The 25,509-nt window shown below is 41.3% G+C and overlaps 1 protein-coding gene across 10 annotated transcripts in view; it reads right to left on the bottom strand.

The window, feature by feature from the left end:
- SCML2 (Scm polycomb group protein like 2) overlaps nt 1–25,509 on the bottom strand; it is a 186,212-nt gene that overhangs the window by 69,730 nt on the left and 90,973 nt on the right. For all 10 annotated transcript variants that reach the window (XM_065580068.1, XM_065580065.1, XM_005281554.5 and 7 more), the window contains 5 exons: nt 24,295–24,430; nt 21,662–21,865; nt 15,634–15,816; nt 7,700–7,813; nt 336–617 (listed from right to left, as the gene is read on the bottom strand). In XM_065580068.1, the coding sequence (XP_065436140.1) occupies nt 336–617; nt 7,700–7,813; nt 15,634–15,816; nt 21,662–21,865; nt 24,295–24,430 (919 nt within the window). The remainder of the gene's footprint in view (nt 1–335; nt 618–7,699; nt 7,814–15,633; nt 15,817–21,661; nt 21,866–24,294; nt 24,431–25,509) is intronic.

The following is a 25,509-nucleotide window of genomic DNA, read 5'->3' as shown; positions in this document are numbered from 1 at the left end:
TTTGGCCAACTTGGCTGCAGTACTTGAGAAGCTGAAGAAGGAGCTGTAACCAGCACTGCCCTGCCAGGCAGGCTGCAGGGTCTTTGATAGCTAGCAGAGTAAAAAATCATATGCAGGATTTCTCTGCCTTGTACAGTATTACAGTTAACAAGCTTAAACTCTGTGTTCTGAAATCATGTTAGATGGTCTGACATGTTTGGCAAAGTCTGACTCCTTATGTGAAGTCTTGGATGTCAAAATACTTTGCTTCATAATTCATAACCCACTGACTTTGCAGACTGCTAAAAAGTAGGTTAGCAAAGCACATATTTTAAAAGGTTAAGTGTATGCCATACCTTCAATCCTCCTCTGCATTCGATTCCTATTGACTTCATAGTAACTGCTGTTCCCAGCAGAGCTTGATGACAGCCTGTGTAGGATTGGGGCTGAGTTTGAAGCAGCAGTCACCGGTTGAAGGGAATTCCTGTAATATGCTGCATTCCCTGAGATACGATATTCAGTGGAATTTCGGCGGGTTGGGCTTGAAGGATTTACTGAATTGAGTGCAGAATCCATAGAGTCCTCAGAAAATCGGTGTTCTTTGGGAGTGCCATTTTCTTCAGTTGGCAATGTTTCTGCTACATAATATAAGTAACACAAATACTGATCTGTTCAACATGTTAGATTTTTGTAACCTTGTTATTTAATTCCATGCTACTTATTTTTAACACTAACTACAATTTTTAAGCCTGTCAACAAGCTCCCCATAAAGCAAGCACCAAATACAAGTAGCACCATTCTCCTTCTCTTATTAAGTAAAAGTAGTCAGTAGGAAGTTCCTAAAATACATTTAAAGTTACATCTGTAAAAAACCTGATTATTGTAGAGTTTGATGAGCGCTTGAAGGTTACTTTGGATCATATAAAACGTATGAATTTTCAATACTTCATTTCACTATCATTTCATTCTATACAAAACAAAACTATATTCTCAACAAAGGGGGAGAGTTGATTCTCTAAGAATTATCTGAAGGTAATATCACTATATTTGCAGTTATAGGCATAGACATCATCACCAAGGAAGCATATGCACGGTTTAAACATTTTTTCTAACGCGCAGCCATTAAGCCTGTGTTATGTTTATCCTGTAAGAGATTTTTAATATGAATAAAAGATAAACCTACTGTGTAATAATTAATTTGCCTAGTCTAAACAATACAGAGAACCATCAACTTCTAATTAGAAACAAGTGTGCAATTGTGTGTCTATAGATCATACTATCTTCAGATACAGTGGCCCTCTTTATGAAGTCAACAGATTGCAAACAGTTGCCACAATTATTTCCTGTATTGAGGAAAAGCCTGGTATTTCAGATACTGCTGTGCTGATTATTAAGAAATACTGACCACTGTACTCCACTTACACGCAGGCAGCTCTTCTCTGGATATGAAAATATAAATGAAACAAATCAATTAAATACATTCTGGCTTAAGAAAGAGGTAACAACTCTTTGATAAAACTTGAAAAGGGAAGTGTTTATCAGCTAATCTCTAGTCTTTAAAACATATTCTCAAACTCCACTTGGATGCTTCACAGGACTGAGTGCAGAGTGTAGCCATACTGCTTTTGAGTTAGCTAAAGATTGTTGCTATACAGCAATATAACAAAGTCCTTCCACCTGCCCATAGGGCCTGAGCGTTTGGTCCGTTTCAGGTTTTTTTAAATCATGACTGTTGAAGACTAATAATATATTCTGATTAAAGTATGGCCCGGATCGGTCAATATGCTATTAGAAAGAAAAGAAATTAGTTGGCAAGAAATGGTTCCATTTTTTAGCAATAATCTCTCTCTGCTCACGTTAGACAAACATCTAGCACTGAGAAAGAAAAAAGAAGGGGAGTAATGATGAATAAAATTAAGAAAAACTTTCCACTTCAAAGAAAACTAAGTTGAGATCCCAGCATAGAGTATCCACCTGCCAAAAGCAGCATCTCTAGGAGCAAGAAAATATATATTACACTTGCTCATGAAAATGAAAATGCTAAACCCATCCTGCCACCCTACAAATCTTTTCAGTACATGTGTACATCATATATACCCATGATGCAGTCTTTACTCTTTTGGATAAAGACTGATAACTGCTGTGAAATACGCTTCTAAAACGCATGCTCTTTACTCTTCTAGCAATTGTAGCTTTCATTTGTTTCCTGCATCACACCAAGATCTGGAATTAAAATGATGGTAAAAGAACCATTTTCCTGAAAACTTGTGATGTTTTCACATGTGGCTTTAGAGGTCTACCATATGCAGATGCACTCTTTGTCGAAACTTGGTTTAGAAGTATTCTTGAGATCTGGAAGCACTGGGTTTATTTTAGCAGTGATTATTTATAATCCTGAAGGAAAATAAGAAATAAGAAATTCTCTCTATGGTTTAAGCAATTAATTAATAAATCCTTCTTGCTGACATAACCCAATTGCTAAATGAAGAAAGAAGGGTTTCAAGGGCTGTGTATTTGGTTACCTCTGCTTAGAACACCAATTTTCTGTCACAAATATTGAGTAAGACTGGTTCAGGCCTTAAAAGCTTAGACTTTCCAGAACTGGACTAAAAGGAAAACTATCACTGTGCAAGAGATTAAAAAGTCTGCTAGACATGCACCTATATCAAAAGGTGAAAACATCCTCCTCTTGGCTACTCAGGCCCGCATATAATATATCCCTACCCCTTTAAGTTTTCCAATTTAAAACATCACTGAACTGAAAACCAATAGTAACCACACTCTACACAAAAGTTCAGAGAGTCTTCAAGATGTGTAGTCAATGATTAGCAATAAAAAAAATCAGAGGACTTGAAAAAAACAGGAGAAGCTAGAAAATGAGACATCATTGCTGGAAGTTTCAGTCTGGGAAGTAAAAAAAGGGGGGGGGAGATCATAAATGAATATATAAATGCGGAATAGAAGAGTTTGAGAATCAACTGTAGATATAAATCTCAGGATATTTGGTTTGTAGAATAAATTAACTGGAGGGGATATACTGCAATAGGGATTAATGTTTGGAACCCTTTGGCTTAACCAGCATACAACTTCTAATGCCTTAGAAAGGGTCCATTTTATTGCAAGGAAGCAGAGGACCCTGTTAGGAAAAAAATAAAATGTATTTTTTTACTCAAGACACTAAGAAAGCAGAAAGACTGTCACAGTGGATAATGTTACATGAGACTCATATTTTACTTATCCAGATTATGCAGCCTTATCTCTGAAGTCAGAGACCTTGGAGATAATGGTGGTGTCTGAGATGAAGACGTCTTTAAGACATCTTCATGAAATTCTGTGACAGATGAGATTTTTTTCTTTTCAAGATATTAGGGATTTGAACCTCTCCTGAAATAGGCCTTGGATTCACATATGCAAGGTAGGAAATTCATAGAAGTCAGAATTTAAGGCCTGAAGTGCTACCAGATCATCTAGTCTGACATCCTGTGTATCACAGGCCACCAACGCCACCCAGCACCCACACACTAAACCCAGCAACCAAAATTAGTCCAAAGTATTGCAGCATACAGGAGACTAAACTATTATGTGCCAGAGGGAGAGGTAGGAGGTGCACCAACGCCCCCGCAATGGCAAGGAATGGATTAAGAGAGCTATAACCAGATGATCCTGGCACGCTGCACAGGAAGGCAAGCCCCCCACCTCCTCCCTTCCCCTCCCCCCCCCCACAAGATCAATGCCAATCTGACCTGGGGAAAATTCATTCCTGACCCACATATGGCAATCCGTTAGACTCTGAGTATGCAAGCAAGAATTAGCGAGCCCAGCACCTGAGAGAAAGAGAAAGAATGCTCTGTACCATCCTAGCGCACCAGCCCACCCCATCCCGAGTCCCATCTCCAGCTATGGCCACCTCTGATGCTTCCGAGGAAGGAGACAAAACAATCCAGAGTACACTGGGGCAAAAAAATCTCTTCCTGACCCCTGCAGGTGACCATCTGAAACACTGAAGCATGAGATTATAGGGATATAAGACAAACTGGTAATAGCCTGTGGGGACATCTGAAACATTTGTATAAACATGCATTCAGATAAACAGAAGTGTTATTTTGAGCTGGATTCCTCTGCAGGCTGGAAGGCAGTAAAGGTCTGCGTACAGGTGGGAAGCGGGGGGCTGAAGAGTCACGCAGGGACACTGTTTTGCCCGACTGGCTGCTGTTGTTACCCTTCCAGGTTATGAGCCAAGGAAAGGCGACACCGTGTCAGATCTTCTCCCCACACCCACCTGCCCTATGGCTGTCCCAGGGCCCAGGCTGCCTTCTCTGGGCAGTGGCTGGACATGGCCCGAGTGGTGATTGTGATGTTGGCAAGATCCCCGCCCTGCTGGTCACCGGGAAGGGCTGTGTCCAACACTGTGGGGCTGTGTGATGGGAGGAGTGCAGACTAGTGATACCCCTGTGGATAGGGAGGGTTACATGGACTGCACTTTGAACTGGACACAATATTGCAGCCATGCAACCACGTGAATCAGAAACACTGCTCTAAATTAGCTTTCTCCACCCTTGCACTTCCCTAGTAGGTGGATGCTGTTCGCAGAAGGGAATTTCTTTAAGCAGAAGGCTATCACTGCCATATTCTGTTATTGTGGATGTACTCCTTGTGCTCTGTAGGGCTGCCTGTGAGACACACGATGGATTCAGATCATTAGAATTTTCAGATAAAGGGAATTTGGAGGACTACGAGTACACTGAATTTCCCTTATCTAAAAGAATCAGTTATCTTCTCAAAGGAGAAAATCAGATTAGTTTGGCATGACCTACTTTTGGTAAACTGTGTCACATTACTTCCCCTTTACCTCTATTAATTTAATTATTCTTTCCTTCACAATTTTTTCTAAAGCGTTGCATACAACTGAGGTCAGACTAACAGGTCTAAAATTGCCCAGATCCCTTCACTTCCCCCCACCCCCTTTTAAACATTAGCTATTTTCCAGTCATATGGTACTACCCCTAAATAGATAGATTTATTAAAAATCCTTGCTATTGGGCTAGCAATATCATGTGTCTTTCAGTATTCTGGGATGGACGTTATCCAGTCCCTCCTGATTTGAGTACATTAAGCTGTTCAAGTTTTTCTTCCACCTCAGACGTGGTCGTTTCCATACACTTATTTCTATCAGCCATACTGCCTTCATGATCCTTATTATCATCCTGACTGAAAACCAAGGCAAAGTTTCATTTTGTTTTTGGGCCATATCTAGATTATCTGTAATCTTCTCCCATTGAACACTCCATAGGAGCCCAACCTCATCCATCCCTATCCACTTTTAATTTATATAACTAAAAAACCTCTGGTTATTTATTTTAATTTTCTGAGCAAGGGCTAATTAAGCTAGACCTAGCAATTCTCACTTTATTCCTACATTTTTATTCTCCAAGATATAGCTGTCTATGCTAATCGATCCCCTTTTCCATTCCCTTTAGGCTCTCTGCTTATTCCTAATAACCTTTTTGGGGTGGTTTCTCATCCAGTTGGTCTGGAGGCTTTCCGTACAAGATTTTTCCCCTTGATTGGGATGCAAATTGCGGACAGTTTTTGTATATTTGTTTAAAGAAATTCCAGGCCTCCACTACTTTTAGATCCTTGAACTCATCAGTCCAGTTGATATCATTAACTAAATTTCCTTATTTCCCAAAATCTGCCTTTTTGAAATAAACCGTAGTTGATGACCTGGCTTTGATTATCCCTCCATTTAATTTAAACTGAACCAACTCCTGATCACTCAATTCCAGGTTGATATAACCAGCTCAGAATAATCCTCTTTAAATCAAGATCCCCCTGTTCAACCAGCAGGGCTGTCACTTTTCAGTGAATCTGGGATGCTGTAATGGCCCGACTTGAAGGAGACCTTGTCTAACCAGCAGTCATTTGGTCTGAGATCTGAGTGAGTTTTGGTATTTGATAGTTACAGTCTTCTTGGCTATTCTGATATTTTGAAATCTGAAATAAGCTACGGAGAGAAGGCACAGACATGAGGTTTTCTTAAATCTTGTTGGAAGTTCTATTTCCAAATCCTTGGTGTTTGGAGCAGGCTATTGACAAACGAGGAAAGTGGCCTTATGGTTCAGCATATCAGAGACCTATGTCTTAGCCTGAAGATCTTCACAAGAATTTGAAAAATCTTTTAGATCCTCTGGGAATTTGGAGCAGAAGTCAAAGGTTCTTCTTAATACAGGATTTAGAGTAATGTAGTTGGCTACAGTAGTTAGCCACTTAGGTTGCAGCTTTTTTCCATTATCCTCCATGACTGCAAAGAGGAAACTGTCATCTAACAGAACAGAGAGCAAAAACCTGCAGAAATATCCCTGAGCAGATTACAAAGAAAAAGCGTTGCTAAAAGAAGATCCTTTCCAACAGATATTCTTGGTCTTTCTTGCTAACCAGCCTGTGAGTGAGAGATCTGAAATTACCTCCCAATTTTCAGTAGAGGACACTGCCTTACAAGGCTGAGTGGGAGACATACAATGCTGGAGAATATTTTGCCTCATAAAAACCTTATTGAACACTTATCAAAATGTTTGAAGACAACACAAATTCTGATCCTTAAATATGGCAACACATTTATTTTCCCTACAGATTTTTTTTGGAAATCCAGGCAACCATACTTTATAATAAATGAACTACTGGTTCCTAAAACTTCCTTGTACTATATAGTTATTAGACCTGTATATTGAATAGGGATAGGAAAGTGATCAAGCTTATTTTGAGTGCACAGGATTCCTTACTGGATACTGCAGCTAACTGGCCTACATTTGAATCATACATTTTGGTTTGCTCCAGTTTGAGCAACCCTATTTTAGTACAGCTATGTGTGCTATATTTATTCATGGACATACCCAGACTCCTCTAAGTCCATTAGAAATGTCTGACTCAATTCCACAGATTTATTGTATGTATAAAATAGTATCTCCTTTTTATATCGATTCTAAATTTGCTACCAATTTCTATGTCCCCTGCTTCTGCTGTTATTAGACTAGAAAAAGAATGACTGATCTGTCTTAAATAAGCCTAGCATTTATCCTCATCTCCTCTTGCTCTCTAAATATAGTAAAATGGCTCCATCTGCAGAGGAGCAGAAATCTCACTGAAGCTAGTGGGAGCTGCAGGAGCTCAGAACCTCTCAAAGGTCAGGTCACAAGTCTCTAATTGACTCTCATAATCAACCCTTGCACCCTTGCAAATCTCCTGCCATCCTCGCTGTCCTTTTCTGAACTCAAGTTAAGCTACCAACAAATAGTGCAATACTCTAGCAGTGCAGAGAGTATGTGTATTTTACATAGTTGTTATAGTAGTTTATTTTCTATCCCATTTTAATGGGATGTAGCATCCTACTGTCTTTTTAGTAAGCTGTTGCACATTAAGCAGACAGCTTCATTCATCAACGGTCTGCAGTGAATCTTTAAACCCTTTCCCAAAAAAGAGCTAGTGGCATTAGAGGCCAAAGCTACATTAGTTCTCCCAAAGTGCAATATTTGTGCCCATTCACCAATAATTTTACTTACTTACACACACACACACACACACACACACAATATGTGACTATGCATTCTGTCAACTGCTGATGGCTAAGGCTAGGCAAAATTAGTTGTACTTGTTTCTCTTTTCTTTGAAATACTATGAACACAAATAACCCTCCCACAAAATGCAACAAATACACTTAAGTTACCTTCAGATGGGTGAGCGTCAGGTCTGGGGAGTTTAGGGGAGAGAGGGGCAGTGTAGGGTGGAGAATCCTGAGAATATCGTTTAGTACTTCTGTTTTCTGATATTTCCTCTTTTGCTGTCAATAGAAGAAGTTAAGTCTTTCATTTCAGAACTAATAAAATTGTTGGGGGAAAGAGGAAAGACACAAAAGTGAGGTGAATGTGTGCTGTATTCACACACTAGATTTTAATTCTGCTCCCTATATTGTGTGTCTTGTAATGACTGTAGCATAACTCAGACAGTACTACCTTATACCATTTTGAAAAATTACCCACAAGTCTTCAGTGACAATATCTTTCACTATTAGCTTAACCTTATCAGGCAGGCTCAGTTATCACCACACAAACTTTCAGGGCTAAAATATAGTTGGGTTAGACAGTTATCACCCAAGTTGCCTTGAGCTGGCTTCACCCTGAAGAGAGTTCAAAATACAGAGCTTTTGGTTTGACAGACAAGATAAGGGACGCTTAATGGCATATTGCATCTATTTTTCCACCTTACTAACCAAACTTACAAAATTACAGTCAGATTACAGCTTGTTTTAACTAGCAGCTCCATTGAAGGAAAAAACACTACTGACTTCCAAAGGAGTACACAGCAGCTTCTATACAGCCATCCAAGTTTCTCCCCTAATAAGAATCTTCTGAGACTGCAGCCAGATCAAATGTTTGCAGTTACAAGCTAATGGCTAGAGCATTGGACTGTGAGACTCAGGAGACTTGGGTTCTATTCCCAACTCTGTCACTGACCTGCTAGGTGACCTGGGGTAAGTTACTTTTCCCATCTGTAAAATGGGGATAATGTTACTGACCTCCTTTGTAAAGCGCTTTGAGACCCACTGTTGTTATTATTATTATACATCATATAGATGGCAGCTATATTTCTGCTAGAAATATTTAACCAAAAATCAAGAGCTACAGGAATAGGGTAAAAACAGTTACTAACCTTTCTGTAACTCTTGTTCTTTGAGATGTGTTGTTCATATCCATTCTAAATTAGGTGTGCATGCGCCGCATGCGCTGTTGCTGGAGATATTTCCCTCAGCAGTATGTCAGGCCGGTTCTAGCACCCTCTGGGGCGGCGTGTTCATGTGCCGGTATAAGGGGCCTGGCCAGCCCTGCATCCTCTCAGTTCCTTCTTGCCAGCTAACCCCAACAGAGGGGCAAGAGGGTGGGTTGTGGAATGGACATGAGCAACACATATTGACGAAAAACAGTTATGGAAAGGTTAGTAACTGTTTTTTCTTTTCTTCAAGTGCTTGCTTATGTTCATTCCATGTTAAGTGAATCCCAAGCAGAACCCAAGGAGGTGGGGTCAGAATTCACGGACATGTGGATCACAACACTGCTCTTCCAAACTTGGCATCATGTCTAATCTGCTGGGTGATAGCATAGTGGGAGGAGAAGGTATGGAGATGACCAGGTCGCTGCTCTGCAGATGTCTTGGACTGGGACCTGGCTAGCAACGCTGCTGCTGAAGCCTGAGCTCTCATCAAATGAGATTTCAAGATGGCAGGAGGTGGGATGCCCACCTGCTCATAGCACATACAAATGCAGAAAATGATCCAGGATGAAATTCTCTGAGCAGAAACTGGTAGGCCTTTCATACTGTCTGCTACTGCCACAAAGATCTGCATGGATTTATGGAATGGCTTGGTCCTCTGAATGTAGAAGGCCATGGCGCACCTAACATCCAGTGTGTGGAGATGCTGCTCCTCCGAATTCTTGTGCAATTTTTGGAAAACTGGCAGGAAAAAAAACTGATTACTATGAAACTGCAAGACCACCTTTGGGAGCAATGCTGTGAGGGGGCACAGTTGAAGCTGGCCCTTAAAGAACACCGTACACAGGCATTCTGACACAAGGACCCCGATTTCTGAGACCCTCCTGGCCGAGATAATCACTACCAGGAAGGTGACCTTCCAGGAGAGATATAACAGAGGGCACGATGCCAGCGACTCAATGGGAGGGCTCATGAGTCTTGAGAGGACCACGTTTAGGTCCCACAAGGGAATGAGTTCATGAGTTTGAGGGTAAAGTCTCTCAAAACCCTTGAGGGAGAAGACTGACTTTCTGTCCATCAGAAGGTGGAAGGCTGAGATTGCTGCTAGATGCACCTTGATCGATGAAATGCCTAGGCCCTATTGTTTCAGATGGAGCAGGTACTCCAGCACGAAATGGAGGGGTGATCGAGTTGGTGAGAGGCCTCATTAGGATGACCACTCCAAAAAACGCTTCCACTTGGTGAGGTAAGTCACTCTAGTAGATGGTTTCCTACTGCCTAGCAAGACCTAGCGAACTTGTTCTGAACAAGCTAGCTCTGCCAAATTCAACCACGGAGCTTCCACGCTGTCAGGTGGAGGGTCTTGAGATTCGGGTGGAGCAGACGGCCGTGACATTGTGAGATCAGGTTTCTGAATGGTGGGAGCGGTAACGGGGCTGCTACTGACATATCCACTAGCATGCCAAACAAGTTTTGACATGGCCATGCAGGGGCTGTAAGAAAAACCCTTGCTTTGGCTCACCTTACTTTCAGTAGGACCTTGTGTACAAGAGGAATGGGGGAACCGCGTAGAATAGGTGCTTTGTCCATGGGAGAAGGAAGGCATCTGTGAGCGAGCCCAGGCTGCAACTACATAGTGAGCAAAACTGCTGACATTGTGAACAGATCTATAGGGGGGAACCCCCACCTCTGAAAGATGGATCTTGCTATGTTGAGGAGAAGGGAACACTTATGGTGTGAAGAGAAAGACAGACCTGTCAGAGCGTTCTGGGCTCCCGGAAGCCAAGAAGCTTTGAGGTGGATGGAGTGCTTCCCACAGAAGTCCCACAGGTGAAAGGCCTCTTGGCACAGCGTGGATGAGCATGCTCCTCCCTGCCTGGTAATGTAAAACATGGCTGTTGTGTTGTCCATGAGCACATGCCTGCAATCTGTGGTAGAAACACCTGGCATGCTAGGCGGACCATTCTGAGCTCTTTGAGCTTTAGATGCAAGGAGAGCTCCTCCTGGGACCACAGTCCTTGAGTCCTGAGGTGCTTGAAGTGAGCCCCCCACCTAGATGAGATGCGACCGAGATTAGGGATAGTGACGTCTGGGGAGTGACAAAGGGAATGCCTGCCCTCACCAACTGGAGATCCCTCTAGCAGTTGAGGAAGGCGAGGACTGGGGATCGGAACTGTAAGCACTCAGTCCAAGTGGCGATAGCTCAGTGAGCTTGAAGGGGTCTGAGATGCAGTCTTATGTGCTGTACCACGTACGTGTACATTGCCATGTGGCCTAAAAGTTTAAGGCAGAAACGGGCAGTCTTTACGGGTGGGCCTTGATCTTTGATATCAGAGCTGACATTGTCTGGAAGCAGGCACCTGGGAGGAAGGATCTGGGCTGGATGGAATCAAGTACCGCATCGATAAACTCTATCCTCTGGATGCGGACAAGAGTTGACTTTTGCTCGTTTATCAATGGGCCCAGGGATCGGAAGGTAGCTTGGACTAGACTGATGCTGGCTCTCACCTTGGCCTTGTACTGGCAGGAGCCTTCCTCCTCTTCTTCTGCACCGACCACGTCATGCAGCCCCAAGTCCTAAGTATGGTACCAGGCTTGGTACCAGAGTCCATGTCAGGTGCTGTGGCAGAGGGGCCCTTCTCTTGGATGCCACCAAGTACGAACAGCTGGAAAGCAGTCCCTGTACTGAGGGGGAACCCTACAAATTCCAAAAATGCCACTGGACCTGCATAGGCCACTGTCCATCAGGCCAGGCACCTGGAGGGGGCCTCACATCAAGATCAGATAGAACATAATTCGTGTACTGGTATTGGCCCCTTGGTTGGGCACACGACTCCACCTCCGACTCTAAGAATGAGTCAGCTTGCACGGATGGTACCTCTCACCTCTGTCAGCCAATGCCCAGGGTCTGGGGAATGGTGCCAGGGCAGAGAAGACTTTGTCGACATCAGAAGGGTCGGTTTTCCTCTGGTCAGTACCAGCGGACCCGGTGCTGGATAGGACCTTGGGACAACATGCTCCCTACTGCTTGACGACCTTGGCAGTGCTGGAACTTACCCCGCAAGGGTGGGTGGTACCAGGAGAGCCATCTCGTCTCCTGGCTTTTGCAAACACCTCCGGGGTGGATGGCACTGCTATCCCTCTGGCACCACAATGACCTCCCAGTCTTGATGGATGAACCTGCACCGGACTCAACAGGAGAGCGGAGTCAACAGTGCCGTTTGCAGAGCGGGGGTAAAGGAATGGTCCAACAGAGGTCTCACTCTGCTGCACTCCCCGGGCTTATCCTTCCTCAGTTCTGAGGAGCATCCCCTCTTGGACCCAGTTTCTTGTGTTTCTTCCTTGGCACCAGTGAAGGGAAATGATGCCGAGAGACCCATGCCGCCGGAGGAGTATGCCGAACCAATGCTGAGATACTGGGTGCAGAGTCTGACCGGCTTGGCTCCAATGCCGGTCTGAGTGCAGGTTCCATCAGGATGGACCTTAGCCTAGCCTCCTTGTCCTTTTTCATATGAGGCTTGAACTGGCGGCAGATCTGGCAATGCTCTCGCATGTGAGCCTTCCCCAGACACTTCAGACAGCTGGAGTGTGGGTTGCTCACAAGCCTGGGCTTGCTGTAGGAGGCGGAGGATTTGAAGCCTGGAGACTGGGGCATGCCTGGCCCTATGGGCAGAGGATGCCCCTCTACGCTAAATATGGGCCGGGGGGGATCTAACCATATACACTAATAGTAAAATAAATAAATGAAGGTAACTAAACGTGAAAAAAAAAAAGGAGGGAATAACAGAACTGCTGATTGACTGCCGTGTTGCGGCAAAATCATTTGTTCCAGTGACCATCACAGGCGGTAAGAAGGAACTGAGAGGATGCGGGGCCGACCAGGCCCCTTGTATCAGCACATGAGCACACGGCACCAGAGGGTGCTAGAGCTGGCCCGATGGATACAATTGAGGAAAAGAATTTATGGCAACTGTGCATGTGGTGTGCGCAAACTTTACGTGGAATGGACATGAGCAAGCACAAGAAAAACAACATTAGTTTGGCCTCTTAGTCTATTTTTCTCTTCCTTTTTGGTTGCCTGTGTACAATCATTAGGGCAGTTGATTAATCGCAATTAACTCACGCAATTAACTACAAAAAATTAATTGCGATTAAAAAATTAATCACGATTAATTGCACTGTTAAACAACAGAATACCAATTGAAATTTATTAAATATTTTGGATGTTTTTCTACATTTTCAAATATATTGATTTCAATTACAACACAGAATACAAAGTGTACAGTGCTCACTTTATATTATTATTTTTTATTACAAATATTTGCACTGTAAAAATGATAAAAGAAATAATATTTTTCAATTCACCTCATACAAGTACTATAGTGCAATCTCTATCATGAAAATGCAGCTTACAAATGGTTTTGTTTGTTACATAACTGCACTCAAAAACAAAACAACGTAAAGCTTTAGAGCCTACAAGTTCACTCAGTCCTACTTTGTCTTCGCAATTAGCTGAACAAAAAGAAGTTTGTTTACATTTATGTGAGCTAACGCTGCCTACTTCTTATTTACAATGTCACCTGAAAGTGAGAACAGGTGTTCAAATGGCACTTTCGTAGCCGGCATTGCAAGGTATTTACGTGCTAGATATGTTAAACATTCATATGCCTCTTCATGCTTCGGCCACCATTCCAGAGGACATGCTTCAATGTTGATGATGCTCATTAAAAAAATTATATGTTAATTAAATTTGTGACTGAACTTGTTGGAGGAGAATTGTATATCTCCTGTTCTGTTTTACCTGCTTTCTGCCATATATTTCATGTTATAGCAGTCTCGGATCATGACCCAACACGTTTGTTTTAAGAACACTTTCACAGCAGATTTGACAAAATACAAAGAAGATACCATGTGAGATTTCTAAAAATAGCTACAGCACTCAACCCAAGGTTTTAAGAATCTGAAGTGCCGTCCAAAACCTGAGAGGGACGAGGTGTAGCGCATGCTTTCAGAAGTCTTAAAAGAGCAACACTCCAATGTGGAAACTATAGATCCCGAACCACCAAAAAAAAAAGAAAATCAACCTTCTGCTGGTGGTATCTGCCTCAGATGATGAAAATGAACATGCGTCGGTCCACTCTGCTTTGGATCTTTATCGAGCAGAACCCATCATCAGCATGGACGCATGTCCCCTGGAATGGTGGTTGAAGCATGAAGGAAGATATGGATCTTTAGTTCATCTGGCATGTAAATATGTTGTGATGCCAGCTACAATAGTACCACGCGAACACCTGTTCTCTTTTTCAGGTGACAATGTGAACAAGAAGCTGGCAGCATTATCTCCTGCAAATTATAACCAAACTTGTTTGTCTGAGTGACTGGCTGAAGTAGGACTGAGTGGACTTGTAGGCTCTGAAGTTTTACATTGTTTTATTTTTGAATGCAGTTATTCTTTGTATATAATTCTACATTCGTAAGTTCAACTTTCATGCTAGAGATTACACTACAGTACTTGTATTAGGTGAATTGAAAAATACTATTTATTTGTTTTTTTTACAGTGCAAATATTTTTAATGAAAATAAATATTAAGTGAGCACTGTACACTTTGTATTCTGTGTTGTAATTGAAATCAAAATATTTGAAAATGTAGGAAACATCCAAAAATATGTATATAAATAGTATTCTATTATTGTTTAACAGCGCAATTAACCGAAATTAATTGTTTTAATAGCTTGACAGGCCTATTAAACATCTCTAACATTAATGCTTTTAGTTTCAGATGGTGACCTTCATTATGAGAGAGTGAGTGAGAGAGATTTTTTCTACATCATTTTCTGGTCTTACTCCTTTACTTTTAGGATTATTTCATTTCAACTCTCACTTCTTCAGTTTTCTATATAATTATCTGAGGCTTGGTCTACACTACCCCCCTAATTCGAACTAAGGTACGCAACTTCAGCTACGTGAATAACGTAGCTGAAGTCGAAGTACCTTAGTTCGAACTTACCTTGGTCCACACTCGGCAGGCAGGCTCCCCCGTCGACTCCGCGGTACTCCTCTCGCTGAGCTGGAGTACCGCAGTCGACGGCGAGCACTTCCGGGTTCGACTTATCGCGTCCAGACTAGACGCGATAAGTCGAACCCAGAAGTTCGATTTCCAGCCGTCGAACTAGCGGGTAAGTGTAGCCAAGGCCTTAGTCTCATTATGGGCTAAGTCCTGGATACTACTGACACTGTAGTCAGCAGCTGGGTGCAGGAGGAGACTTCAGGGGTACCATGCTTGTCCTTGCAATCAAGGTAAGGGGTGCTGTTTTGGGTGGGGTGCTGTGTTCTTCACTTATAGAAATGGGTTCCTCATTTCCTAAACCACCACAGCCGCCATCTATAAATCCTGGTTTCTCTCCCTACCTATGATAGACTCTATGTAGTCTCAACACCTTTGAAATGGTCACAGAAGGGAGAAAGGAAGAATCAGGATGAAGCACCTTTCAGTTGGGTAGAGAGGGGCTGCATTGAGTCTTATAGGGCAAACTTCTTTTAGGCAGGTAATAATTATATTTTGCTGCTGTGTGTTAAATATATTTTACTATATATGCATAAATCAAGCAGATTAAATGTAAAGTTTAAACTAGATCTTCTGCAGCATCACAGTGGGATGATGTATACATTGCCTTGTTTGCCTAAAGAAAAGCATTTGCTTAACAATACAGTTTTTCCACATGTGGTTTAAATCACCCCATCACACTAGGACTAATTTTACTAAGAACCACACAGTACTCATTTCAATCAATTCAAGTTGTAGGAGGACATATCAAAAAAATGAATTGCACAAAATAACCATACACCCCAAAAGATGTTGTACTTGAAAAAGAAATAGTATAATTTAGTATTACCTGGTTTGTTCCTATCATACTCTGTAGGACTATGTGCACTTCCCATATAAGGGCTGAAGGGCTGGCTACTAAAAAGATTATCACACTGCAGACTGTGGCAGAGCTTCTCCAAGAAACGCAGGACAAACGATGCACTGTTTACAGAAGGAAGATTGATGGCACGTTTCTCCCCATCAAAGGCGGCTGTGAGTAAGAAGATGATGTCAGACACCATCCAAACACCAGGAAGTAGAGTATAACACCACCAACAACTAAAATAGAATACATCTTGCTTTGATTAAAACAGTGTAGAGGTAAAAAGAGAGGTAAACAATTGTTCTGGTATCTTATGAGACTATTTAGCAAATTTACCTTCAAAGGGCCAGATTCTGATCTCAGTTACATCTGTGTAAATTCAGATTAGCTCCCCTGATAGAAATTAAACATTGTCTGTGTTATTTGCTTATTGAACAGCAAGAAATGTCAAATGTTTACAGGAAATAAAACTGAAGAAAACTTTCATAGTACTTGGGGATTTTTGAGGGACCTCATTTGTTAACAGGAACTGCTCATACTCATCTGTTGCAGACTGTCACCTGTTACAATTACAGTGACGGCCAGAAGTAACTGGTGTGCCATTTTAAGAAGCTGTGTTATTCAACATTATAGAACCCATTCCAGCAGTGGTTGTGCAGGTCAAGCTCCCATTTATTTAAGTAGGAACTCTGACAATGTAAGGAAACCAAGAACAAACACCAATAGTAGTTATGTTGCTTTAAAAGTCAGTTTATTACATGCATCTTAGACAACATGAAGGGTGATATGCTTATACTTTATTTTATATTTGTTACATAAGAACAGCCATACTGGGTCAGACCAAAGATCCATCTAGCCCAGTATCCTGTCTTCTGACAGTGGCCAATGCCAGGTGCCCCAGAAGGAATGAACAGAATGAGTAATCATCATGTGACCCATTCCCTGTCGCCCATTCCCAGCTTCTGGCAAACAGAGGCTAGGGACACCATCCCTGCCCATTCTGGCTAATAGCCATTGATGGGGTTATATCCTCCATGAATTTATCTTGTTCTTTTTTGAACCCTGTTATAGTCTTGGCCTTCACAACATCCTCTGGCAAGGAGTTCCACAGATTGACTGTGTGTTGTGTGAAAAAATACTTCCTTTTATATGTTTTAAACCTGCTGCCTATTAATTTCATTTGGTGACCCCTAGTTCTTGTGTTATGAGAAGGAGTAAATAATACTTCCTTATTTACTTTCTCCACACCAGTCATGATTTTATAGACCTCAATCATATCCCCCTTAGTCGTCTCTTTTCCAAGCTTAGAAGTCCCAGTCTTATTAACCTCTCCTGATATGGAAGCTGTTCCATACCCCTAATCATTTTTGTTGCCCTTTTCTGAACCTTTTCAAATTCCAATATATCTTTTTTGAAATGGTGCGACCACATCTGAATGCAGTATTCAAGATGTAGGCGCACCATGGATTTATATACAGGCAATATATTTTCTTACTGTCTATCCCTTTCTTAATGATTCCCAACATTCTGTTAGCTTTTTTGACTGCCGTTGCACATTGAGTGGATGTTTTCAGAGAACTATCCACAATCACTCCAAGATCTCTTTCTTGAGTGGTAACAGCTAATTTAGACCCCATCATTTTACATATATAGTTGGGATTATGTTTTCCAATGTGCATTACTTTGCATTTATCAACACTGAATTTCATCTGCCATTTTGTTGTCCAGTCGCCCAGTTTTGTGAGATCCCTTTGTAGCTCTTCGCAGTCTGCTTGGGACTTAACTATCTTGAGTAGTTTTGTATAATCTACAAATTTGTCACCTCACTGTTTACCTCTTTTTCCAGATCATTTATGAATATGCTGAATAGGACTGGTCCCAGTACAGACCCTTGGGGGACACCACTATTTACCTCTCTCCATTCTGAAAACTGACCATTTATTCCTACCCTTTGTTTCCTGTCTTTTAACCAGTTTTGACAGGCCTGGATCCTTCCATTTTATTGTTTGTATTGGGGTAACACCTGGTTATTGACCAAGATTCTTTTAACCTGCTACCAATGCATGAGAGGACCTTCCCTTTTATCCCATGACAGCTTGTTGTATTAAAAGCATCAATAGGAATTAAAATGTTTTAGGGAAAAGCCAAGCATCATCTTCTGGCAAACAGTGAGATGAAAAAAGTTAAGAACACTAATTCCAGGCCTCTAGATGAGCAATTCTCATTGCATTAGCTGTGTACTTTCTAACTAGAAATAATGTATAATGTAACACATCACAAATCTAACAAGTAACAAACATGTAATTTATGGCTACAAAGAAGTTGTTATGAATTTTAAAATTTTTACTATTTTGCCTTCCTGCTTTTCCTGCTCATCAAGTACAATTTCGGTGTGTGCAAGAGTTTAGTATGAGCGTTTCCCTCCAAAAAATAAGAAGTTCCTGAGAGCATCATATTCCATTGATAGGGAAACAGAGATGTGCTTTCAAAAACAATACCTTTGCAAGTATGACATTAAATCGCAGAAATCTGAATTAGGAGCCATACCATGCTGAGAATCATTCCACCATCAATAAGGGGCAGTGTATTCAGTTTTAAAAACATATCTAGAGTAGTTTAAATTAGTATCAGAAAAGTGATACAAATAACACCTCTAATGTGAAGCGATGTTGTACAGGTATTTTTATAAATGCAGTAAATAAAATTTAGTATAAAAATGCTACAACAGAACCTTACTCATTTGCTCTCATAACTGGATGATGCATTGAGGATTACTGAATTATGAGAATCACTGAATTAGGGACAAATCCTGGCCCTTCTTTCCTTCAGGGCAAAGAAATCACTGAAGTCACTAGATTAACGAGACTCTGAACTTCTAAGGACTCACTGTACCATTGCAGGGTCACCCACAGAAGACTCCCATTGTTATTTTGTGGGTACCCAGGGAGCAGATTCCACCTAGCTCTGAATCAGTTAGGAGACTGAATGGGCTACATGGCTTCCCATACACCTCCTGACAGACATACTGCAAAACAGCACTGTCCATCACAACGAAAATCCAAGATCCATCTGGATGGTCTTGTGGTCTTCCCATCTGACCTTGGGGAAGCCACTTACTCCCCGTGCCTCAGTTTCCCATTTATAAAATGGAAATATACTTCTTCATCTCATAGGGATGTTGTGAGAGTAAATCCAGTAACAATTGTGAAGTAATCAGTTGTTATGATGAGGATCACTATAGAACAGACCTAATAAATAATCTGGGCAAAAAAACCTCTCCCTAGGCCCCACAAAGCACCATAAAAAGAAGAACAGGAGTATTTGTGGCACCTTAGAGACTAACAAATTTATTAGAGCATAAGCTTTCGTGGACTACAGCCCACTTCTGCTCTAATAAATTTGTTAGTCTCTAAGGTGCCACAAGTACTCCTGTTCTTCTTTTTGCGGATACAGACTAACACGGCTGTTACTCTGAAACAAAGCACCATGGCAATCATGGGAGAAGAGTGTGATATTGCCTGCAAAACTCCTAGCCCCAAAGAAAATACTATTTAAAAAAACCATGTATGGGAACTCCTCCTGGTCCTTGTTCCCTGTGTGATAGCTTTTTGGTGGTTTTCCCAGCTCCATAGCTGTTGTCACAGAATCTAGAGGTGGGAGAGACTTAGGGTAATCTTGTCCATCTGCCTGTCACCGCAGACAAGACAATTTGTCAAGACAATTCACCAGTCCAGACACAATTTACTTGCTTATCCTTTACAATGATAAAGTTAATGAAAGAAATGATGTTTTTTAACCAACAAGTCCAAAGATACTCACTCTACCTGAGTGTCCAGTTTGAATTTTGCAAAGCTGCCCAACCTACTTTATATTTACTAATGTTTTGTCTGGTCTATTCAGAAAAACTGTCAAACACTGGAACTTTCCTTGGGACATCATTCCACAAGCCATAGGATCAATTTTTCCTGATATTCAGACTTCATATTCCCTTTCTTAATTTTATTCGGTTACTCCTCATTTTATTCTGCTAAGCAATTCCTCCCCCTGCTCAGTGTTCGCACCTAGAGCTGGTTGGAAAACTTTTGATAAAACATTTTTTCAACAGAATCTATCGTTTTGTTGAAGCTGAAACATTTGAGGATAACATTCAATTTCAGTGAAATTCTGCCAGAAACGAGCTAGGATCCCAATGTTTTCCTTCCAGCTGGCCTGCCCAGCTCCCTGGCAGCCTGACTAGCAGACTAATGGGGAGCTGGGAGCAGGACTCCCAGGCTCTCACTTGTGACTCCTCATCAGCCTGGATTCCCAGGAGAGCTGGATGAAGAATGATAATTCCATTCAGTGGAGAATTTTGGGCTTTTGTACCAAATTGGAACTAAACCAAATTTCAAAATCACGAAATCCTCCAGGAAACAGAATTACAGTTGTCTGCCTAGTTCAATTCACACCCCTTATTTATACATCTCTTGGGCCAGGATTTAGTCCTTTGTAAGCAAGGATAATGCGCGTCATGAATGTATTTTATTCTTGCAATTTGACAGTTTTTGGTGTTAATTATTTATGACAATACTTAATGTGCTAGTAAACATGCTGTAGTATATCCTGTACATATAAAAATGTCTTAGTAACAAAACCTCATTTGTACAGAGGTGCTAAATCTTTTTTGAGAAATAAGGAGAGAGCTCTATTTTGGGAACAAACTGGTGTGCAAATTGTGCGTGAGGATTAGAGAAGTTCTGCTGCATGTGGGTCAGGATGCTGTATTTTAACACTGTTAGGCAGCGAGTTCTTTTATGAGAGCTTAAATAAACCTGCCTTCCACTAATCATCTTTCCCATCTGGTATTAATATAAGGAGATTAAAGTAAGACAAACCCTTTTTACTGCCAGTGATGAAATTATGAATTAATGCGGCTTACTACTATACAGAAGATTGCCAACCCAGAAGGGGAAAAAATGACAAGATGCAGATACTGAGTTTGAGCTACGAGGATAATTTATCTACAGAGCTGCCCTTGGCATATATAAGAAATAAACCCACTCTGTAGTAGAGCAGTGCTTCTCATCCAGAGGCCTGGGGCCCCCTGAGCAGGTTTCAGGGGGTCGGCCAAGCATAGCCGGCATTAGACTTGCTAGGGCTCAGGGCAGAAATCCGAAGCTCTGCCGTGCAAGACTGCAGCTCGAGGCTGAAGCTGAAGCCTAGGCAATTTAGCTTCATGGTGCCGCCTGTGGCGTGGGGCCCTGGGAAACTGCCCCGGGAAACTGCCCCGCTCGCTACCCCTTAATGTTGGCCCTGGCTTTTATATGCAGAAAAACAGTTGTGGCACAGCTGGGGCATGGAGTTTTTATAACGTGTGTGTGGGGGGGGGGGGGGCGCTCAGGCTCAGAAAGAAAAAGGTTGAGAACCACTGTAGCAGAGGACATAGGTGCTCAAACACTAACACTGACCCTAAGACGCCTCTAGAATATTAGTACAGGGGGAAAAAAGAGAAGCAACAGCAGTTCTGTTTAACATATGGAATCAGTTATCTGAAACCTAAGCAGATTAGTTTTAAACTTTTTACCCACTTGGTTACAGCATCAAGAAGACAAACACTGTGTATGGATAAGACATGAATTAATAAAGCTGAACTTTGACTTGCATTGAATTTACTTGACAAATGTTTGGCTATGGCTATTTACTGCGATATGCAAGTTTTACTTTGTAAAAAATTGAACAATGCTATATGGTATATGTAATTTTATATAGTCACTGCTGAATTCAAATTAAGAAAACTGGCTGTATCATTATATATCCTATATTAAGATGTAAATTCAGTGCTGGCCATAGATACACCACCAGTAAACGTAGCCACAGTTGGGTATTCTTAGCTATGCTTAAAGATTTACAAAAGTAACATAAAAATGTTAATCATTGCTTTGCTACTACGTCAACTTCCCTGCTCTACACCACATTCAAATTTCTCAAACAGAACCCAGTGAACAAATTGGAAAAAATCAAGGACTTTGCATACCTGTTATCATCTCCCCTCCATGATGCCCTGACTTGAGGAATCCAAAGACTGTTTTGGATAAATAGGCACAGTCTACACAGGCCTGCACAGCCTGCTGAAGTACCACATTTACAGGACCTGGTCCAAAGTGGTCTGGAAGCTGCTGAACTTTCTTCTTATCCAGGTGAGGTCCAGAGTTCCCATGCTTGTTAACATAGACGCAAACTGAAAAATTACAAGCCATATTTATGGAATCTGCCCACTTCAGGCACAATCACACTCAATCAAAACGTATTTCAGTGGCTCTCACTGAAAGTCATATTGAATTCGATTGATGCACACTAAACACAAAAACACCATACACCTTCTGTGCATACACTTCTTTCTTTAATAACACAGTTTACCAATAGTTAACTACTTAGCATGCAGTGCAGCAATGGATAAGTCACGAAATCCTGGCAGATTAAAGTAAAAACAGGATTTTGACCAGGTACCAAAATTGTTAGCTACCTAGGCTTCCCCTGTCCCCTTTAGAAGACCACATTGCACTCAAGTGCCTCCCCTCTGCATCCCAGTATATTTTAAAGAAACTCTAGGGCAATCTCTCTGCATTGGATACTCAAAATGGCATCATCATTGCATTGTCTCCTCATTGACACAAAATGCAGTTTGGTTCTCCAGTATTTTTACTTTTAAAATTGTACCTACTGCACAACAACATGGTGGTGCCAAACTCCATGACAAATATCTCCAACCCAGCAGCCATTCACAGCAGTATTCGTTTCCTTCTTTCTCAACCTGATGAATCAGCCTCCAAAACCCTCCTACATCACACTACCATGTTGAGTTTATCCCAGCCTACAACCATCTGTGCTTGTTACTGAACTCCATCTGCATATGGGTTCCATTACACTACATCTAACCCGGTAGATGCTCTGAACTATAAGAATACAGGGGTCAAAGTGAAAACCTTAACAAAATGCATTACTGTAAAATGCCCTGTGTTATTTCTAGAGTTAAAATCTGCCAAAATAAGTCAAGTTCGTTTTAGGAAGGCACTTTCTATAGAAACAAAAACAAAAAAAAGCAACTGTCTGTTCAAGAAAAGACAGGCACCTAAATAACTCAGACCTATCACAGGGATCATGATCTGTGGTTAAGCAACAAGACAAAATAAGGGGTGAAAGCCTGACCCCACTGAAGTCAATAGAAATGTTTCCATTAACTTCAGTGGGATCAGGATTTATTGTGGTCTAATAAGGATATGCCTTGGTGGTGAGGCAATAGACTGAAGCATTAAATAAGATGAAAGAAACCTGTTTTTTTTTTTAAATGAATTACAGTACTATTTGTGCTCAAATGAAACTTGGATTTTTCAAACAACTGATACTTGTAAAAAGACTGGTTTCAGAGTGGTAGCCGTATTAGTCTGTATCAGCAAAAAGAACAGGAGTACTTGTGGCACCTTAGAGACTAACAAATTTATTTGGGCATAAGCTTTCATGGGCTAAAACCCATGCATCTGATGAAGTGGGTTTTAGCCCATGAAAGCTTATGCCCAAATAAATTTGTTAGTCTCTAAGGTGCCACAAGTACTCCTCATTCTTTTTGTAAAAAGACTGGAATGCTCCCGAACTCTGCATTCATGTCTATTTTCTGTTTGACAGCAGAAGCTGTGGGAGGCACAGATGTGGATGTGGAGAGAACAGGAAAACTCTGTAAAATATGTTATTAAACTCTTATTTGGGCTCAGTAATGTTTGTAAACCTGACAATTTCCTTTAGTATGAAATGATTGCCTATTCTGCCCCAATGTTGTCTAGCACTGAAAGAGGGGTAGCTGTAATGACGTGGAGGAGGGAAAGCAGAGGGACAGTTTCTTTGTAAAAGCAGCTTAAAAATGGCAAAAAATTAAAAACATAGCAAACTTTTCCCACCGTTTTTTTTTGGAGGGGTGGGAGGAGGCCCACTTTAGCAGGTCCCAGGATTTGGCGACGACCAAAATGCTGACAATTTACAAATTGTCCCATAACTGTGTAATAAAGAAACTACTCAGAGGTAGTTCTAACTACCTCTAACTAACTTACTCCTTTTCCACCACCCATTTTATAATATAGTTCACTGCCTTTCCATTTTAAATGAGCTCTTGTTTTAACCTGGCCCATTTTTCCTGGATTTTGTTTTTTCAGTGACATAGTTTGTCATCTGTATCTCTATTTCCATACTCTCTGGAGTGTAACAGTAGTGTCTAATGGCCTTTTGGCAACAGTCATTTCCAGTACATTTTGCTACTGGTTGGGATGGAAGTAAGGTAAGACAAAGCATGTCCTTTCTTCTTTATCAAGCATTGTGCTCCAGGCTATGGAAGACTACTGAAAGTGCAATGGACTTTCCTATTTACACACCAAAAAGCATGCTAACCAGACACCAAATTCCTGAAGTTCTGGTGTTTCTTGCCATTGCACATGCACCAAATACGTGTCTTACCTAAGCACATTTGGAGAACTGCAATATAAAAATATATTTTCATATGAAGATGTTAGCAAAACAATTTATCTTCAGCACGTGTTTTAGAATAATAGTAGCATAAAACAATATAATTATTTTTATTTAAAAGGGGAAGTAATTTCATACATTCAGACTGTCCCTTTATACCTGTGGATATAACTGCTGCTGTTGCACCAGCAATGCCAACTCCATCTTTATGTATCTGTGTACTGCCATTGTCCCCCTCAGGAGAAGTAAGAGGAGGAGAAGATGCAGGAGGAGATTTCACTGGCAAGATTTTTTTCTGTTAAAAAAAACAAAACACAAAATCAGCAAGTGACCTTTTGTTAAACAATTCTCATTCATAAACGAACTATGCACTATCAATCACCATTCACTACTGAGGTAAGGAACACACACCTTCAGAGTTCCACTTACTACAGTGAAACTCAACTCCCCAACAGGAAGACGTTCTAGAAACAGTAACCCACTCAGGGTATTTAACTAAACAAGTCAGCCAGACCATTGCACTATGGCTTTGTGACAGGGCTGAAAGACGTCATCTCTGGGTATGTCTACGCTGGTGTAATTTGCAGCTTCGATAGATGTACCCATGCTAGCTTTCACTGAACTAGCATACTAAAAATTAAAGCATAACTGTGGTGGCATAAGCAGCAGGATGGGCTAGCTGCCCCAAGTATGATCTCGTGTAAAACCTTAAGGAAGTACTTGGGGTGGGTAGCCCCTCCTATTGCTATGACTACACTTCTATTTTTTCATGCCCTAACTCAATCAGAGTTAGATCAGGTACGTCTACACCTCCAGCTCCGGTGTACCCTCTGTCTAAGTAGGGAGAGAAGAGAGGGACAAACTGAGAATAAGCAATATAGGTGCCAAAAATAGGGAGCTCATATTGCTGTCTAACTCTTATCAACCACAAACTTGGCATGTTGGTTTACTATCCCTCACTTCATGCTCTGAGCTGATCAAGTCTCTGAATAGGCTGGTTGGGCCCTAATATTGTGAAAGGAAATGCCAGACGAGCCACCATGCATAATGAGAAGTCACTCATGAAAAAGGAATCATTTATGTCAAATCAGTAGCTTGCCAGTTGATGGCACTGCATTTGTAACATTAATCTTCTTTTCACGCTAAACAAATTATTTTAAAAATTATTTTTAAAAAGGATAGCCTCAGTTAAGATTTGTTTCAATGCCATAACCACCTCATCCTTCCAGCTCCTTTTACACTGGAGCACTCATCTGAAGTAGCATAACAGTGAATTTGGTGTGGAAATGTTACTAATGATCCTGTTTCACTTTCATGTTAAATGAAAAAAACCACACCATGCTAAATGTATCTTGCCTTCTGCTTTCAGCTCCA

The sequence above is a fragment of the Chrysemys picta genome, chromosome 1, assembly GCF_011386835.1.
Source record: "Chrysemys picta bellii isolate R12L10 chromosome 1, ASM1138683v2, whole genome shotgun sequence".
NCBI classification, from domain to species: domain Eukaryota; kingdom Metazoa; phylum Chordata; order Testudines; family Emydidae; genus Chrysemys; species Chrysemys picta.
Note: the sequence above shows the minus strand (reverse complement) of the source record. Positions and strands in the feature narration are given on the sequence as shown.